Source organism: Bos grunniens, chromosome 15 (assembly GCF_055505025.1).
Source record: "Bos grunniens cultivar Pamir isolate PY7600 chromosome 15, Bosgru_T2T1.0, whole genome shotgun sequence".
Taxonomy (NCBI): Eukaryota; Metazoa; Chordata; class Mammalia; order Artiodactyla; family Bovidae; genus Bos; species Bos grunniens.
The window spans coordinates 35339273-35356404 of NC_141179.1; the positions used below are offsets into that span (position 1 = coordinate 35339273).

General features: G+C 51.4%; 1 protein-coding gene across 1 annotated transcript; it reads right to left on the reverse strand.

Moving 5' to 3' along the window:
- Positions 1-13986: 13986 nt before the first annotated feature.
- On the reverse strand, positions 13987-16852 carry MYOD1 (myogenic differentiation 1). Its single transcript, XM_086339761.1, has 3 exons — positions 15791-16852; positions 15197-15275; positions 13987-14935 (listed from the first exon to the last, which is right to left on the reverse strand). Exons 1-3 carry the CDS (start codon positions 16418-16420, stop codon positions 14688-14690), a joined length of 957 nt encoding a protein of 318 aa, XP_086195887.1. The 5' UTR covers positions 16421-16852; the 3' UTR covers positions 13987-14687.
- Positions 16853-17132: the final 280 nt, after the last annotated feature.

The window sequence follows — 17132 nt, forward strand, 5'->3', positions numbered from 1 at the left end:
GGCTACTCCGAGAGCAACCCAAGCCCTTCAGGGCGCTTCCTGTCGGGTGCTGGTTCAAGGGAGTGTGCGCGGGATCCCCAGGGTCTCCGGGCGCCAGATGTGGGAGGGAGCTAGTCCGGCTGCGGAGGAGGCAGAGGAGGAAAGAAGGGAGGGAGGGAGAGAGGGAAAGGGTTGCGGGGGGTTGGGGGGGGGGAGGTGGCGCTCAGCGGCGAGCCCGGGGAGGAGGAAAAAGAGGGTGGGGGGGCCGGGCTCCCGTCCCCATCTCAGCGGAAAGATAGAGAAATCGACACAAAGCTATCGGGGGGAAGGTCAGCTGCTTCCAGGGCCGGACATGGATCAGCTCCTGGAAGGGGGAGGGGAAAGGAGGAGAGGGAGCCGGGAAACTCGCGCTCCGCTGTGAGGTGGTCGTCGCAGCGCGCTCTCGGCGCAGGGGAGATGGATGCCCGCTGCCTTCCTCCCTGCGTGGCCCGGCTGCAGCTCGGGGCGCAGGGCGGACTCCGGCCCCCTCCCTCTCCTTGCCTGGCTGCCTGCTCCCCCCGGTGGCAGGCGCGCCTGTCCGCTCGCCCGCCCTCCTCTCTCCTTCTCCCCGCCTCTCGGAAGAGATGGCGGGCCCCCGGGCAGGGGCACCAGGGGTGCTGTTTTGTGCTGCTGCCGCGGAGCGCTGCGCTCCGTGCGCTCCGGCTGGATCTGGGGCTCTCCGCTGGATTGCGCTCCGACTCGGGCTCCGGCTCCGGCGGCGGTGCTGAAGGGACAGCTCCCGGACTGTTGAGGAGCTGCGCGGGGCCGGGCTAGGGTTCTCCCGACTGGGCTCCGTCTGCGGGGCCGGTGGGCACTGACTCCGGTGCCTCTGCGCCCTGCGCTCTGCGCCCTGCTTCGGACAGGCGGTTGGCGCTGTCGACCGAGGCGAGGGGGCTGCGGCGATCGGGCCGGGGAGGCGAGGGTGGCGGGTATGGGCGCGGCGAGGCAAGGCTGGTGAGGCCGGGGAGGCGAGGCGCGGAGCGGCCGCCGCCGCCGCCCGCGACGCTGCTGCTGCCGGGGCTGCTGCTGGGCTTAGCTGGCTCGCTTGCTGGCTCGCGCGGTCCGCGTCCAGCCCGCCGCTCTCCGGACACGGGCACACGGCGCGCGCAGCCGCACTCGCCCCCGGAGGGAGGCGCCGCGCTGGGTCCTAAAAAGCCCTGATTCCGCGCCCCTCTCCCAGCCCCGCGCGGAGCCCGGCCTCCTTCAACCCCAGCGCTGGGGGCGCCAGCCTGGCACCCATCCTGCGGCTCCCGGGGAGGGGTCGGGGAGAGGAACCCGCCAACGCTCCGCCCTGGGGAGCGCCACTCAGTGGGTGGGGGCTCTGGAAGACGTCTCGATCCGCGCCCCTGGGTCAGATTGAGGTGAGAAGGCGGTTTGGTACCCACCCCTACCTTTCCCTACTAGGGACTGTCTGATTCCCTAGTGAAATGAGACACCCTTGACCGCTATCAGAGACACCTCGATCCGGATCGCTCCAAGCAGTTCTTTAATATCGACCTTTCCAGGGAACCTGGAGTCCCCATGTCGCTTTCATAGGTACCTTATTGCATAGATTCCAAAATAGCACTCTCCGCGCTCCCCTATACACTACACACACCTCCACTGGGTTGTGTTGTCCTCTAAGCCATCTACGAACAACCTAATAATCCTGGACCCCTGTTAACCCCTTTCGACCCTTTTCTGACCCTGGGCCCTTCTTAACTGCAGGCTGACCCTAGTCTCCCGGTGAGTGCCTCATGCTGTGCATACTGATCCCAGCTCACTGATCCTCCCACACTAGTCCAGGATCCTTAGTGAAGATTCTGTCCTTAGAGGTGAGAAGAAGCAACTCCTTCTAATGGTCCTGAACATTAACAGGCCGCCTTTCTCCTAGGGTTTCAGCTACACTGGAGGGGCCGCTGATGCGATATCTGGGGGCTATATAGGAGCAGCCCCCCCCCCAACCCCGCGGTGATTCTGGGCTTCACCGTTGATGATGGGGTGGGAGCTGTAGTTTAGGCCCCCAAGCCTTCTCAGCCCATGTTTGCTGGCAGTCCCTCAGTTTTCTCAATGAAGCCATCACCCCTTCACTCCTTACTTGTTCCAGGCTTGGTCCCAGGTAGAGAGGCACAAGCCCTTGTAGGGGCCCCAGGCAGTCAGGGAAGTGGGCAGGTGGGCCAGGACAGGGCTGGGGAGGTCAGGCCCAGCTCCGGGGGTGGCTGTGCTGGGAAAAGAAACTTATTGATCTAGCCCAGCCCAATCGAACACAAGGCTGCCTGGGCAAAGGGCGATTTAATTAAGAAGACACGAGGCTCTTATTTATCTGTGGGCACCCGCTCACTGTGCAGACAGCTGTCCCTCAACACTGACCCACAGACCTGCTTGTGGGCCTGGAGACGAAGCTGTGCTGCAGGCATCTCTGTCCTCACTTGCCAGGGGAATCCCAGCCCAGTGCCAGTGAAAGCTGTGTGTGCTGGGGCAAAGGTCTGGAGGAGTGGAGAGGTTTGGAGAGGGGCAAGGGGCAGAGCAAGAGATGAAGGGTCATGGAAGGACAACTAAGAGACAGAGAGAGGCCGAGTTATGGCAGAAACAAGGGCAGAGATGGGCAGAGGCACAGAGAGAGCTGGAGTCCGGGGCCAGGATGGCACTTCCTCCCTCCAGAGATTGATCTGTATTCTTCTTCTAAAGGGGAGATGTTTCGCCTTCAATACGATGCCTTCAGAGTAATACAAAGGTAAGAGTGCGTTTCAGTGTCCTCCTCTCACCCTGGTCAGTGTGAATCCCACCCCCTACCCAATAGGAGGCCTGGCCTGGTGTAGCCCAGGTTGGCCCAAATTCAGATTCCCAGGACATAGTTCTTTCAGGAAGTTCAGCCTCAATCCAAGGAGGTGATAAAATGTAGAAACAGAGTCCCCAGAAAGAACAGAAAAAGATGGACACAGAGAGATGGTCTCTCTCTCTCACACACACACAGAGCTGGGAGAAATTAAGATGGGGAGACACAAGACCGAAGCCTTTCCAAACCTTCCCTTCCTTCCAGACAGATATCCAGTTCCTCTTCTCCCTGTGGAAGCTTCTTGTGATTCTGCCAACCAGAGGGGCACAGGGCTCCACCACTTCCCTCTCTTGCAGGACCACATGAATCAGAGTATGGCTCTTTAACCTTCACTGTAGCTTACTTCATTTCCTCAGAAAAAGAACTCTCAACTCCACCAGGGCTCCTTCTTGCTTGCTTCTCCCTACACTGCACAGAGCCACAGTAGCTCCTCATTAAGGGCTGGATGATTTGAGAAAGGCCAGGAGAGGGGCTGGGATCCTAGAATCCTCATGTGAGAGACCATAGGAGTCTGGAGCCCTAAACCAGGGCTGAGTCAAGGGGAAACCCACCCAGGTTTTCTTGGGGAGTCAGTGCAGACCCCACTCAGGCTCCTACCCCATGGTGAACCATAATGGGGAACTGAAGCATGCCCCAGGGGGTGGGAAGAAGCAGAGGGAGAGGCAGAGAGAGGCAAAGGGTGCTTAGAAGAGGGAAGCTGGAAGAAGCCCTGGTCAGCCCTGGCCATGTAGGGCTAGAGAAAGAGGCAGGACAGGGCTAGAAGGAGGGGGAGTGTGAAAGTGTATCCATCACACCTAAAATACAAGGTAAGCAGAGCGGGCTCAGAGAGAGGAGCCTCCCAGGTGGGAGAGGGTAGCTGCCCAGGAGATGCCCCATGCTGTCCCACCTTCATCCTTGATGACATTCTGAGGCCCCAAAGGATGCCCCCCTTCTCTATCCTAAGCAGGGACATAAAAGTTCTTTCTCTCACTTCCTCTTCACACTGTGAGAAGGCTGGCATTTGCATAAAGCCCAGAGAAATCAAGAGGGCATCATAGCGGGGGTGGGGGTGGGGGGGGTGGGATGGGGAAGGGAAATAACCCCAGAGAAATGGGGGTTGGGAGGAGGAACCACTGAACAGAGCCTTAGCCTTTTACCCACAAGGCTAACCACAGACCCTCAGCCCAGATGAGAACCTCACCACTTTTGAGCTGTTCCTCTTACTCATAGACATTTGCTCCCTTCCTTGCAGAGGAAAGCAATGGTACTATGCAGAGTGTCTTTTTGGTATCAGTGGCTGATACTAAAGAGTATACAGGCAGAGCTCAGGGTACAGTGAATTAACAGTGGGGTGATGTTATTCAGTGGTCAAGAGCATAAACTTTGGAGCCAAATTACTTGTGTTCAAATCCTAGCTCCACCATTGACTAGCTATGACCTTGGGCAAATCACTCAACTTCTCTGTGTCAGTTTCTTTATTGATGAATGATAATAAGCCCTATATCCTAACACCTCAGCTCTGTCATTTCTCTTGTTGAGGCTGGAGGAGGGGGTTGATGGGAGTGATGAAGAATGAGCTAAGGTAGGATATGGGCTAGAAAGAGGTGAAGAGAGTCCTGAAGCCAAGTTTGGCCTGTGTTCTCACACCTGGCACTTGCAGGCCTTAGATCTGGTCCTGCTAGGCTCTGGAACTGGCCCAAGTCCACCCCTTGCAGGCCCTGATACAGGTTGGCCCATCCCATATGCTCTCTCCCAGGCCAGGAGCCTTCATATTCCTGGTGGGTTGGGGTGCCATCTTGTGGCCAAATCTGAGAACTAACCTAACCAGGGCGCAGAGCAGGCTTTGGGGAGATAATAAGCAGTGTACCACACAGGCCTCTCTCTTCTGCAGATCAGAACTCCTCCCTCCAATGGACAGGGGAGGGTGAAACTAGAGGTGCCGTAGTTGGAAACTGGTGATGGTAGCTGTCAGATCTGTAGCGTGAGCACTGAGCCTGGTGCCTAAGCTGGGAATGGGGTGGGGTGTACAGTTGTTTTTTTCTTGTGATCCCTGGGCGAGTGGATCTCAGATCTCTTAGTCCAGCGAAAGTCTCTAAAAGGGCCAAGGTAAAGAATCTTCCAGGGAAGTGCGAGAGCAGGGCTTGTCAGTCTCTGCACTATTGACATTTTGGACCAGATTATCCTCTGTCGTGGGGCTCTCCTAGGAGGTTTAGTAGCATTCCTGGCCTCTACCCACTAGATGTCAGTAGAAAGTGAAAGTCCCTCGGACGTGTCCTACTCTTTGCGACCCCATGGACTATACAGCCCATCGAATTCTCCAGGCCAGAATACTGGAGTGGGTAGCCTTTCCCTTCTCCAGGGGATCTTCCCAACCCAGGGATTGAACACAGGCCTCCTGCATTGCAGGCGGATTCTTTACCACCAAGCCACTAGGGAAGCCCAGATGTCAGTAGAACCCCTTCCCCATTCAGAACAAATCAGAAAGGTCTGTGGATACTGTCAAAATTCCTTGGAGGAGGGTGAAACTTCCTCTGGTTGCAGGGACCACTGATGGAGAGGGATTTGGTTCCAAAGCTCATTTTGCTACTTACTAGCTGCGTAAAACAGCCACATTCTCTCTCCACACTTCTGTTTCCTCAGCTGTGTAAAGGGAGGATTTTGTGAGGATTCAGTGAGCTAGCCTCTCTCATTAACTTCCTCTCCTTCCCTCATCCCCCTTCCCTCGGATTGCCCATCTCCTCCAAACCCTCTGTGACCAGCCTTATCCCATGTCTCTCTCCTGGGCTCCTGCCATTCACAGCCAAGCCCGTCGCTCAGTGGCAGTATGGCCTCAGGGGCAGAGCGTCAGCCCTCCCTGGGCTTGACTTTGAGGAAGAAGGGCCTCAATACCTGGCCTCTTGTTCTTGAATGTAGGAGGAAGGTGAGGAGTGGGAAATGATGATGGCTGTGGTGAAGGATGCATAGGATGGTCAGGTGTGCACATGTGTGGGAAAAATGGGTAGATGCGGGCACTACAGCAAGAGTGTCCCCACAGGACCAGTCAGCAGCCACCGAGTTCTCCCAGAAGTAGCTGGAGATGCATGGCTGCGACTCCCTATAGGAACCTTGTGTGTTCTCTGGGCCCTCATGTCTGAGTCAGGCTGCAGTGTGCAGGGCTGGGTCCAGGTTCTGTGAGACGTGAAAGTGAATGTGAAAGTAGCTCGGTTGTGTCCGACTCTTTGCAACCCCATGGACTGTAGCCCACCAGGCTCCTCCATCAGTGGGATTCTCCAGGCCAGAATACTGGAGTGGGTGGCCTTCCCCTTCTCCAGCGGATCTTCCCAACCCGGAAATTGAAGCAGGGTCTCCTGCATTGCAGGTGGATTCTTTACAAGCTGACTTACCAGGGAGGCCTGAAGTTTAGACATTTGGTGGGGGTTGGAGGTCAGGGTGGGGAGTGGGGGTGGGGTCACATTAAAAAAAAAAAAGAATAGAAAGTTGTGTACAAAAGTGAATATTTATTGAGACTTAGAGAAGAAATCAAGACCAAATGTAAAATTTAGAAAACCAACAAATACTAAAAATGTTTTAAAAAATCCAGAAAAACAATTGCTTAATATTGTTATTAACTTTCTAACACACCTACATAATACTTTTAAATATGCTGTATTTACTTGGAAGCATTCATAATGCCAATGAAAACAGTTGCAACTTTTTTTGCAATTACCAAATGATGTTCAGTTAACAAAACCACATTTGTTGTATTAAAGCTTCATCAAATATGGCTGAAAATGAAAAAAAAAATCATCATCCTCCCTTATAACTATTTCTTTCTGTGCATCAACATGAATCTGCTTTAAATTTACATGCCACTTTATAGCCTCCCATAGTGTATTGGGCAAGGTTTGTGGCTACTGAAAATACTACCAGGACTGGGTTATTCAGACACGTTCATGAAATGGATGGGACCCAGAGTAGCCAAAATGGAGGATTCACACTTCCTCATTTCAAAACTTACTATGAAGCTACAGTAATCAGACTGTGTGGTATTGGCATAAGGGTAGATATACAGATCAATGGAATAGAACTGAGAGTCCAGAAATAAGCCCATACATTTTATAGTCACTTAATTTTTGCCAATGGTGCCAAGACAATTCGATGGAAGAAAGAAGAGTCTTTTCAATGAAAAGCACTGGAACAATTGGCTACCCACATGCAAAAGAGTGAAGTTGGATCCCCTCTTCAGATTATCTAGAAAAATCAACTAAAATAAACGAATACCTAAAATGTGAGAGCTAAAACTATAAAATGCTTCCCTGGATTAGGTCATGGTTTCTTAGATATGATGCCTCAAATACAAGCAGCAAAAGGAAAATATAGATAAATTGGACTCCAAAACCAAAAAGACTTTAGTGCTTCAGAGAACAATATCAACAAAGTGAAAAGACAATCCATAAAGTGAGAGAAAATATTTTCAGACTATATATCTGATAAGGGTCTAGTATCTAGAATATATAAAAACCCTCATAACTCAATAATAAAAAAACAAATGACCTCATTTTAAAATGGACATAAGATTTGAATAGACATTTCTCCAAAGAAGATATACAAATAGCCAAGAAGAACATAAAAAATGCTAACATCGTTAGTCATTAAGGAAATGCAAATCAAACTACAATGAAATACAGTTCACACCCACTAGGACAACTGGAATAAAAAGACCATAACAGCGCTTGTTGAGGAAGCAGAGAAATCGGAACACTCATACCTTGCTGATGGGAATGTGAAATGGTGCAGCTGATGTGGGGAAGACTTTGATAGTTTCTCAAAAACTTAAACATAGAATTATGATATATCCAACAATTTCACTTTTAAGTATATACCCAAGAGAATTAAAATCATGTTTACACAAAAAGTTGTACATAACTGTTTATAACAGCATTATTCATAAGAGCTAAAAAAATGGAGACAAGCCAAATATCTATCACTTGAGGAATGGATAAACAAAATAGGATGTATTCACACAGTAGAATATTATTCAGATATAAAAAGGAATGAAGTACTTTTAAGCTGCTACACTATGGATGAACCTTGAAAACATGCTAAGTGAAGGAAGCCATGCACAAAAGGCCACCTAGTGTGTGGGTCCATTCACATCAAATGTCCAGAATAGGCAGATTCGTAGGGACAGGCTGGGGCGAGGAGAGACAGTGACAGCTAAGGGGTATGAGTTTCTTTGGGGAGTAATGTTTTGGAATTTGATAATGATGATGGTTGCACAAAGCTGTGGCTATAGTACAAACCATCGAATTCAGCACTTTACCAGTTTGAATTTTGTGATATGTAAATTGTATCCCCCCTTTTTTTTATTGTGAAAAGTAAAAGAAGGATTAGTAAACCAGGAGGCTATAAATAATTTGCTTATGCTAAGAAGAATCTGTCATGCTGCCAGCTCCCTTATCTGTAGAGGACCTGTTTAGTTATCTTTTTCTTTCTCCGAAATGCTTTAAGTTAGTTTCAGAACTGGAACATACCTTTTAAATTCACTAATTCATTACACGGAGAGAGAGCCCAAGTCCAAAAAGGTGAAGCCACATTCCCAAGGTTTCAGAGCTGGTCAGAGGCACAGCCAGGCCCACATCCTGGAAAACATGTGGCCATTGATATCAGCTGGGACTTGCACCTCACTTCTACCAGGAAAGTTCTTTGTAAATTAATATCCACAGTTAAATGTTATCTGGGGGAAAAGAGTTAACTATACAAAAGTGACTCTGTATGGTATAAAAACAAATACTACACAGCCTCACACTGTCCCTCTTAATACTAGTGAGCTGTGTGCCAAGGATTTAAGTGTTTTATAGGAGAGAAAAGACTTGAGTTAGAACCAATTTATTTTTTTCCATCATTATCACCATCACCATTTTGGTCTTTATCTTCCTTCTCATCTCCTTTGCCTTTCTCTTCTGGATCTTTTTTTCTTTTTTTTTTTTGCCTTTTTCAGTCTTGCCCACCCCTTTCCACCCATATCAGGCTGTATATTCTTTAAATGCCTCTTCATGTGGTTCTATAATATCATTTTCTATACAGAGAATTGAGAGGTAATTCAGTCTCTCCCTCAACACAGTTGATCAAAACTTATTTTGATATCATTGATAATTTAGGAAAGTTTCTTTCAGGTTTACCACTCTATTGGAAACATCTATTGGAAAGTGTAACTAAAATGTACACTTTTAAAATTGTCAAATTTGGCAGAAGTGCCATCAAATTTCTCTCATCTGTGGACTATAGCAGTTCAAGGTATTTTCAGTTTTCCTGTGTGGTGATTACTTAAATGCTTTTAAATTGGTAATGTTCATTTAAAAATTTGTTGATGCTAAGGTCTTGTTATAGTGGCATATTATGAATTTTATTCTATCTTTGTTAATGTAACTATTTTGTGTTAGACCAGTAAAAACTTAAATCGTTTTCCAATATGCTCAGGTAATTCACTCTTCTTTGTTGAATAGATTACCAAACAATGCAAGAGACTTATCAATAATTCTGTTCAAAAGTTCTCTCTTTTAATAAATTGCTTTTTGTTGTTGTTGTTTATTTTCTAAGTTGTGTTCAACTCTTTTTGCAACCCTGTGGACTATCACCTGCCAGGTTCCTCTGTCCTTGGGATTTCCTGGGCAAGAGCACTGGAGTGGGTTGCCATTTCCTTCTCCAGGGGATCCTCCTGACTCAGAGATGGAACCTGCATCTTCTGCATTGGCAGGTGAGTTCTTTACCACTGAGCCGCCAGGGAAACCTGCCAGTACATTTTTTATACTGGTATTATTTTACATAATTACAAATTAAATAAATGCTAGTCAGAGACAATTCCATTTATAATTTGTCCTAGGATACTACATCAAAAATATTTAAAACTATATATATATACGGCGAGTCATGGCTCTGCATAACTCTTTAGAGAATAATGTTTACAGCACTGCCTGTATCACTCTAGCTCCACAGGAAAATAATCATTTTCTCTTTATGCTAAATAAAGATAATGGAATTTAATGCTACAGGAGTAGCATCCTTTTTAAAAATAATTTTTAACAATGGAATTTCAATTTATCATCATTCCTCTAATGAAGATAGAATAAAATTATACCTTTAAGCATACTAACAAAGAACCTGAAAACAAAAATTTGTATTTAATCATTATTCAATAGATTATAGATATATTTCAAATTTTAAGGAATTAAATTGCACTAACAAAATATACAGTATTTTCGCATGTAAAAGGGCTTATTCATTCTAAAAGAGTTCTCAGATGGACTTTGATAAGAAAGGTTTAAATATGAAGAATGCAGCCTGTTCAAAATTAAGAAAAATGCCTTGAACTTATAAGGGTAACAGCTCCATTTGGTATGATCTAAATAGATGTTGGGGGTACAGTTGTTTTCTCAATGTCAGAATCATTGTAATTTATTTCATTGTTCATTGTTATTGCTTCTGTTTTATATTTCATTTATTTAAAATATATTCCACTACACCCAAATAAGATGTACACCTCTCGAGAGGACCTCAACATGCCCATAGATGCCACCCGACATGAGGGAGGAAGTCAGAATAGAAACAATGGTCATAACCAGTTTCCTAAAATATTTTACTTTGAAATATGTGAGAAAAAAGAAAAAACTAAACCATGTGAACCTATTTCTAGGGCTTTTCGTGCCAGGGACAGGACCTAAAGCTTAAACATCCTTAGCCTCCAGGTACACCAGCTTTGACGGTATGTTCTGAGTTCTTGTGTGCTGTTGTGTGAGCACATGTGTGTAGAGATACGCACATGTCTCTATGGAGAGCATGGCCCAGTATCTCCTCAGATCCAGCCCAGGTGAAAATGGCCCCAAGAACAGGGATGTTTCATCTACACTGCAAATGGGATTCAGCTAGATGTCCCCCACCTCTGGCCCTGCCCAGGGAACTGAGATGAAAAACAGGTCAGGAGGGGACCTCAAACCCCATCTTTCACGGGGTGATTTGATCTCTAGCTGAAAGTGTTAGTCACTCAGTCGTGTCTGACTTTACAACCCCATGAAATGTAGCCTACCAGGCTCCTCTGTGCATGGGATTTTCCAAGCAAGAATACTGGAGTGGATTTCCATGGGCTCCTGCAGTGGATCTTCCCGGTCTGGGGGTCAAACTCAGGTCTTCTGCATTGGCAGGTGGATTCTTTACCATCTGAGCCACTCTGGTGGCTGCTCTCTAGCTACTCCCCTGCATCCTGACATGCTCTCTTCCTCTCTCCTTACTTCCTCTGCAGAGGCTCTAGGGCTGGGCCACTCAGCATGCAGTCTCTGGAACCTCTTTGCCTGGGTTCAAATCTTGCCTCATGATTTAAGCTGATCTAGTTGAAGTTTTTTTCTGGGAATTTTCAGACTGGAGTTAAATGGTGAGGTAAACCCCTGAGTTGCTGTAGAAAACCAGTGTGGACCAGGAGAAAGAGAAGGCAAGAAGGAGGTGTGTCGAAGAGCAAGAGGGGCTCCAGTCCCAGCTCTCAGGCCCACAGGTGCTGTGGTGTTGCAGCCCTGCTCCCTTATGTGAACGGCCCTTCGTCCTTCCAACACATTCCCTGTAGGGTTTAACCTTGTTTGAATTGGGTTTCTGTCACTTGTAACCAAAGTGTCCTTGACTAGATCTGCCCCCATCCCTGCTTCTTCTTCTCCAGAGGTCTCTATCTCTATAATAGCACCACATTCCACCCTGAAGCAAACCAGAGCCCAGGGTCACCCTTGGCTCCTCCTTCTCCCGCCTTCCTTGGGGCCTCCAGACACAAGGCTCTGTGAAGACCTGGCCACGGAGGTGAGAGAGGGCTGAAGGCCAGCCTGCTCTTCGTCCCTAGCCATGGGCCCTGGTGCAGGACAGCGTCCTTAGGAAAGAAGAGATCCCCTTTTCAAATTGCACACTAGCTCTCTATAGGCTATAGTAACCCTATAAGCTACTGGAGCCTTCTTCTTATATACAGGAGCCCATAACCCTCTAGGCTACTGGTTCCTTAGTGCAGAAGCTCTGTCTCCTCCTCCCTTTGCCTGATTACTCTTTCGTACTCCATCATCATCTCCCACTGCACCCTCCCTTTATTTCTCCTTGTGGTATTACCCACCATTTCTAACATCACTTGAGTCTCTGTCTGTGTGAAGGTAGGAACTCTGCCCTCAAGGTTCTCCGTTGTCCTGTCAACCCCTACACTTTATCTGGCACCACTGTCTCTATTCCGCTTTCTCTCCCATCCCCAATCACTACCCCAGTTCAGGCCATACCATATCTCCTCTGAGCAACCCTGGTGGCTTCCTGACAAGTCTCAAGTCTCGTGTCTAGTTCCCTCTTATCGTTCTGCCAGCTCAGACTGGTCTTTCTAAAATACAGATTTCTTTGTATTCTTCCCCTGGTTAGATTCCTCTATGGCTCCCTATGGCCTTCAGGATAAAGCCTAATTGAGGTCCATTGTGGCCTCACCTCTGCCTTTTCCCCATCTCACCTCTGGCCCCTTGTGTGAAGGCATAGTTTACTTTCTGTCACCTCTGGGTCTTTGGCCTTTGTTATATCCTCAGCTTGGAGCATCCTTCTTTGGCAGCTCTTTTCTGGTCAACTCCTTTAAGATTCTTATTAGGGTCTGCTTGCTGTCTATACCTTCTGTTCCTACTGCACTCCTCTCCATGTACGTCCCCATTCGAGCACTTAATTCATCACCATGTAACCAGTTGCTAAAAGATCCAGCCTCCCAAAATGTCTGGGTGCATCCCAATGTCAGAACTGTGTCCATAAGTCTCTGTCTTCACCCAGCCTGGGACCTGGCATCTTCTGAATGAATGAATTCATGAATGAGCCCTAAGGGATCCCAAGGGAGTGTAAAGAACCCCAAGGCACATCTGGGGTGGCAGCCAGATGAAAAGTGGAGAATCATTAGTAGCAGCAAAGAGCCCTGGGTGGCTCCCCAGGGGCCCTACACTGGGGAGAGCTGAGGCTCTCCTAGAGCAGAGAGCAGAACCCTGGCTCTTCCTTCTGCCATTATGTCTTGCCTGCATTCCCCAGGCACTCTCCACACCTGCCCCTCCTGGGTGAGAAGAGCCCTTGAAAAGGGGCCTGTAAGGTTTTCAGGGAAAAAAACATTTGTAGGAGTGGGATTATAGGAGCCATTGAGGTGCTGGTGACAAGAGTATGTGAATTAGGGGTTGGAATTGGCTTTTGCCAAGCCATCCATCCGGGGTGCCCTCCCAGAGGTTCCTCTACGTGTGTGTGTCCCCTGTGTGTGTGTTCCCTGAGTATGTGTGCGTGTCCCCCATGTGTATGTGTGTGTGAGGGGAGGTCTGTGGCATTGTGCATGTGTTGTCTTCTTTCGTTTCCCAAGACACAGTTCAAGTGGCGCCTCTTCCAGGAAGCCCTCCGCAGCACCCTGACTAAATCAGTAGCCCCTTCTCAGCTCTCAGGGTGTTTATAGCTTGAAACCAGCACTGATGCCACCTGTGACGATGCAGCTGTGCACGCTCCCCTCTCCCTGCAGGCTCTGGACCCGTGTCTTCTTACGAGATCCGACAGTGCCAAGATGCTCTAAGTGCTGGGCTACTTACAGTAGATGTGTCTGTGCCTGCCTGGCCGTCCATGCTGGCCCTTTGCGGTCACACCTATCACCGAGAGCCTGGAAGTACCCTTCACACTCATTTAGTTTTTCCTCATAATGCTCTAAGCCCCTTATGATACCTATGAGGATTTCGAGTGGCATCTGGAGGACATAATTTTCCACGGATCCTTCGGGACACCATACCTGGCTTCACTCTGTGTCTGGAGGGGCGTGATTCTCAACCGTATGCACTTCAGCATCAACTGAGTAGTTTGAAAAATACCAGTACCTGGCTGTGGGTATCTAGGTGGCAGATACTTTAAATCAGAATCGCATGGACCTTTTATTAACGACTCAGATCGCTCTAATATCCATCCTGACATGAAAACTACTGATCTGTGTGCTGTGACGTGCTGTTATGGTCAGAAGAACCTCCTCACGTAATGGAAACATACACACCCCTCCCTCCCAAAGGCCCCAGGCTTCCTCCTTGCAGTCCGCCTGCCGCCTACAGGGGTCGCTGCGGTACAGCTGGCCCAGTTTGCGGATTTCCCTCGCTGTTAAAATTCAGTCCCCAACCCTAGCGAAAGCCGGAGCCACCGCGGTATAAATTAGCGTCTTTATTTCGAACACCTGAGCGAGCGCCCGCGGCTCGCCTGCCTGCCGTATAAACATACAAAGTCCCTGTCGCACCGCACACCATGCCTCAGAGATAAATACAGCCCGAGGGGCTCCTGCTCTGGCAAAGCAACTCTTATTTACAGGAATAGATTACAAAAGTATTACAAAAAGTGGTCCTGAACCGGGGGTGGGGGTTGGGGGGTGGGAGTGGTTACCATTACACCTGTTACACTTGGGAAGGGAGCGGCGGGAAACAGCTGAAGTCCCCAGGGGGCTCCGGAAAGGAGGGGCACGCCCCTTTAAGCGGTCGGGGGTCTTGGGGGCGGGGCTTAGGCCTGCGTGGGTCACACACCCCCATGGGGGAGGGGGCGAGGAAGAGGAAGGGCCTGGCTCCTCAAGGGTCAGCTCTGGCCCACCGAGTAACATCAAACGGCCGCCACAGCGGGTCTCAGGGAAGAGCGCTGAGTAGGCGGGAAAAAAAGGACCATGTCCTTGCCCTGGGGTGCGGGAGGCGGAAACACAACAGTTCCTTCGCCTCTCCTACCTCGGGAGGGTCGCTTTTAAAGCGCTGTTGGGAGGAGAGTGGTTGGCACTTAAGCGCAATCTTTGGGCGCGAGGGACCCTGAGGGCGCCATCCCTCGGGCCCGTGGGCAGCAGCGCCCCCCGATGAGGCCGCACAACCCCTCAGAGCACCTGGTAAATCGGGTTGGGGTTCGCGCCCGCGAGGCCCTGAGGGGCAGTGTCGGGGGAAGGAGCGGGGGTGCCGCGCTCCACCTCGCTCCCGGCGGCCTCCTGCGGGCCAGGAGACGACTCCGGCGGCGCGTCGGCTAGCAGAAGCGCGGGCGCGGCGGGGCTCTCGGTGGAGATGCGCTCCACGATGCTGGACAGGCAGTCGAGGCTCGACACCGCAGCGCTCTTCCCGGGCCGGGGTTCTGCGCGGGGAGGGGTAGGTTAGTATGCAGGGGTGCACAAGTCTCCCACCTCCGAGTTCAGTGCTTTGGGGCAGACGGGGAACTGAGGGCCAGCCAGAATTCGTGAGGATCCCACGAAATTTCAGGATGAAAAAGGAGGGAACTACATGCTTAGTATTTCATTCCCGGTACCATCTTCCAGGATGGGGGCAAGGAGGTCCTAGATAAAGAGAAGCCAGGGAAACTCAAAAGGGCATGTGGGAAGGAGGCGCGAATACGCACCGTTGGGCGCCTCGCTGTAGTAAGTGCGGTCGTAGCAGTTCCGCCGCCGGGCACCACTCGGGGGGCCGCTGTAGTCCATCTGCAAATGGAAAGGACGACCGAGTCAGGCCTGGGAACTGCGCAGGGCAGGAGCTCTGTTCCCTGCAGCCGCCCCCTCCCCGACTCCCCAACTCCCCAAATCTCAGCCACGAGAGTTCCGGGCCCGGATCTGTCTGGTTTGGGGAGCAAGGGTGGGCAGGAGCTGTCTGCAGCATGCCGAGCCAAAGAGAGGGCAGACAGTCACCCAGGAGCACAAATCTGCATTTCGGCAACAGGCATAAGAGGAGAAAAAGCAGATCTTCGTGTCGGCCCAGCAGTGTTCTAACAGTGCCCCCAGTCGGATGGATCGTATCCTTCCTGTGCATCCCCAAAGCCCTAGGCCGCCCCAGTGACAGCTGCCTGGGGGTGGCAGTGGACTCCACCGGGGGTCCACTCCTTGGAAGGTTCCCCGCCCAACCCTCCCAACCAGAGGGCCAGCTCCTTGCCCTCTCGTAAACACATGCCTGATATACCAAGAGCTGCCCGCACTTCTCTAGCCCAGGGTCCTGGCCTTACCATGCCGTCGGAACAGTTGGAGCGCGGACTGGAAGCGTCCGAGTCGCCGCTGTAGTGTTCGCCGCTGCGGCCGGGGGGCAACGGGCCAGGCGCGTAAAAGGCAGCGGCAGCGCCGGGAGGCGCGGCGTCCTGGTCGCGAAGCAGCGCCTGCAGGCCTTCGATATAGCGGATGGCGTTGCGCAGGATCTCCACCTTGGGCAGCCGCTGGTTTGGGTTGCTAGACGTGCAGCGTTTGAGCGTCTCGAAGGCCTCGTTGACTTTGCTCAGGCGGCGCCGCTCGCGCATGGTAGCAGCCTTGCGGCGGTCGGCGTTAGTCGTCTTGCGTTTGCACGCCTTGCAGGCCCACAGTAAACAGCGGCCCGCCTGGTGGTGCCCGCTGGGCGCGCGCACATGCTCGTCCTCGCGCGCGCCCGGGGCCGGGTGCGCGGCTGCAGGGAAGTGCGAGTGTTCCTCGGGCTTCAGGAGCGCGCCCACGTGCACGAGGCGCGGATCCAGGTCCTCGAAGAAGCGCAGGTCCGGGGAGTCGAAACACGGGTCATCATAGAAGTCGTCCGCTGTTGCAAAGTTGCAGAGAGAGCCGTCGGGGCCCGTCAAGTCTACGTCGCGGAGCGGCGGCGACAGCAGCTCCATATCCCGGCGGGGGGCGGCGCGATCCTGGCTTTGCCCAGCCTCAGCGGCAGCGGCAAGGGTTGCCAGAAACTTGCTGCTGTTCTGGAGCCCCAGCAGTGAGATAGCAAAGCACTGAGGGTCTGAATGTATAACCAGCTGTTCCCCACCCTCCCCGGTCCTGTCCCGCCTGAGGGACGGACGGCGAGGAGAGCCGCGGCAGCGCCCTGGGGCCTCCCCACCCCTACCTTCACACCAGGCTCCCAGGGCTATTTATCCCGTAGTAGCCTAAGGGCCCCCGAGCCCGAGCTAGCGGCTAGAGGCGGGGGCGCCCGAGGCCAATAGGAACAGAGCAGGGAGGAGCTTGGTATCCCCAGGGTGGCAGCAGGGGCCCGAGACTGGCCAGCCCCCTACCCCTTGACACCCGCGCGCGAGCGCTCGGGCCCCTCCCCAGGCGGGGAGGAAGGCAGAGGCTGGCAGCCCAACGCAACTGCACTTGGCTCCCGGGCACACTCTCCAAATTTCTCCAGCACTGGACTCCTCGTGTTTCCGCGGGAAACGCTGGCAACGCGCGCTTACCTTTGGGCTGACTTTGGGGTCCCCTCAGTCCACTGATTTGTGGGGACCCAGGAGCAGGATAGGGGTAGAAATCAGATCTACCGAATCAGGGAGAGATGTGGAAAGAGACACAGGGCAATAAGGCAGAGGTACACTCAAAGCTGAGTTAGTGAGACGG

Coding starts and splice junctions, on each gene's coding strand:
- MYOD1 (XM_086339761.1), bottom strand. CDS start 16,420: ATGGAGCTGCTGTCGCCGCCGCTCCGCGACGTAGACTTGACGGGCCCC. Junction 15,276..15,790: donor CCAACTGTTCCGACGGCATG/GTAAGGCCAGGA, acceptor TTCCATTTGCAG/ATGGACTACAGCGGCCCCCC. Junction 14,936..15,196: donor CTACAGCGAGGCGCCCAACG/GTGCGTATTCGC, acceptor CTCCCCGCGCAG/AACCCCGGCCCGGGAAGAGC.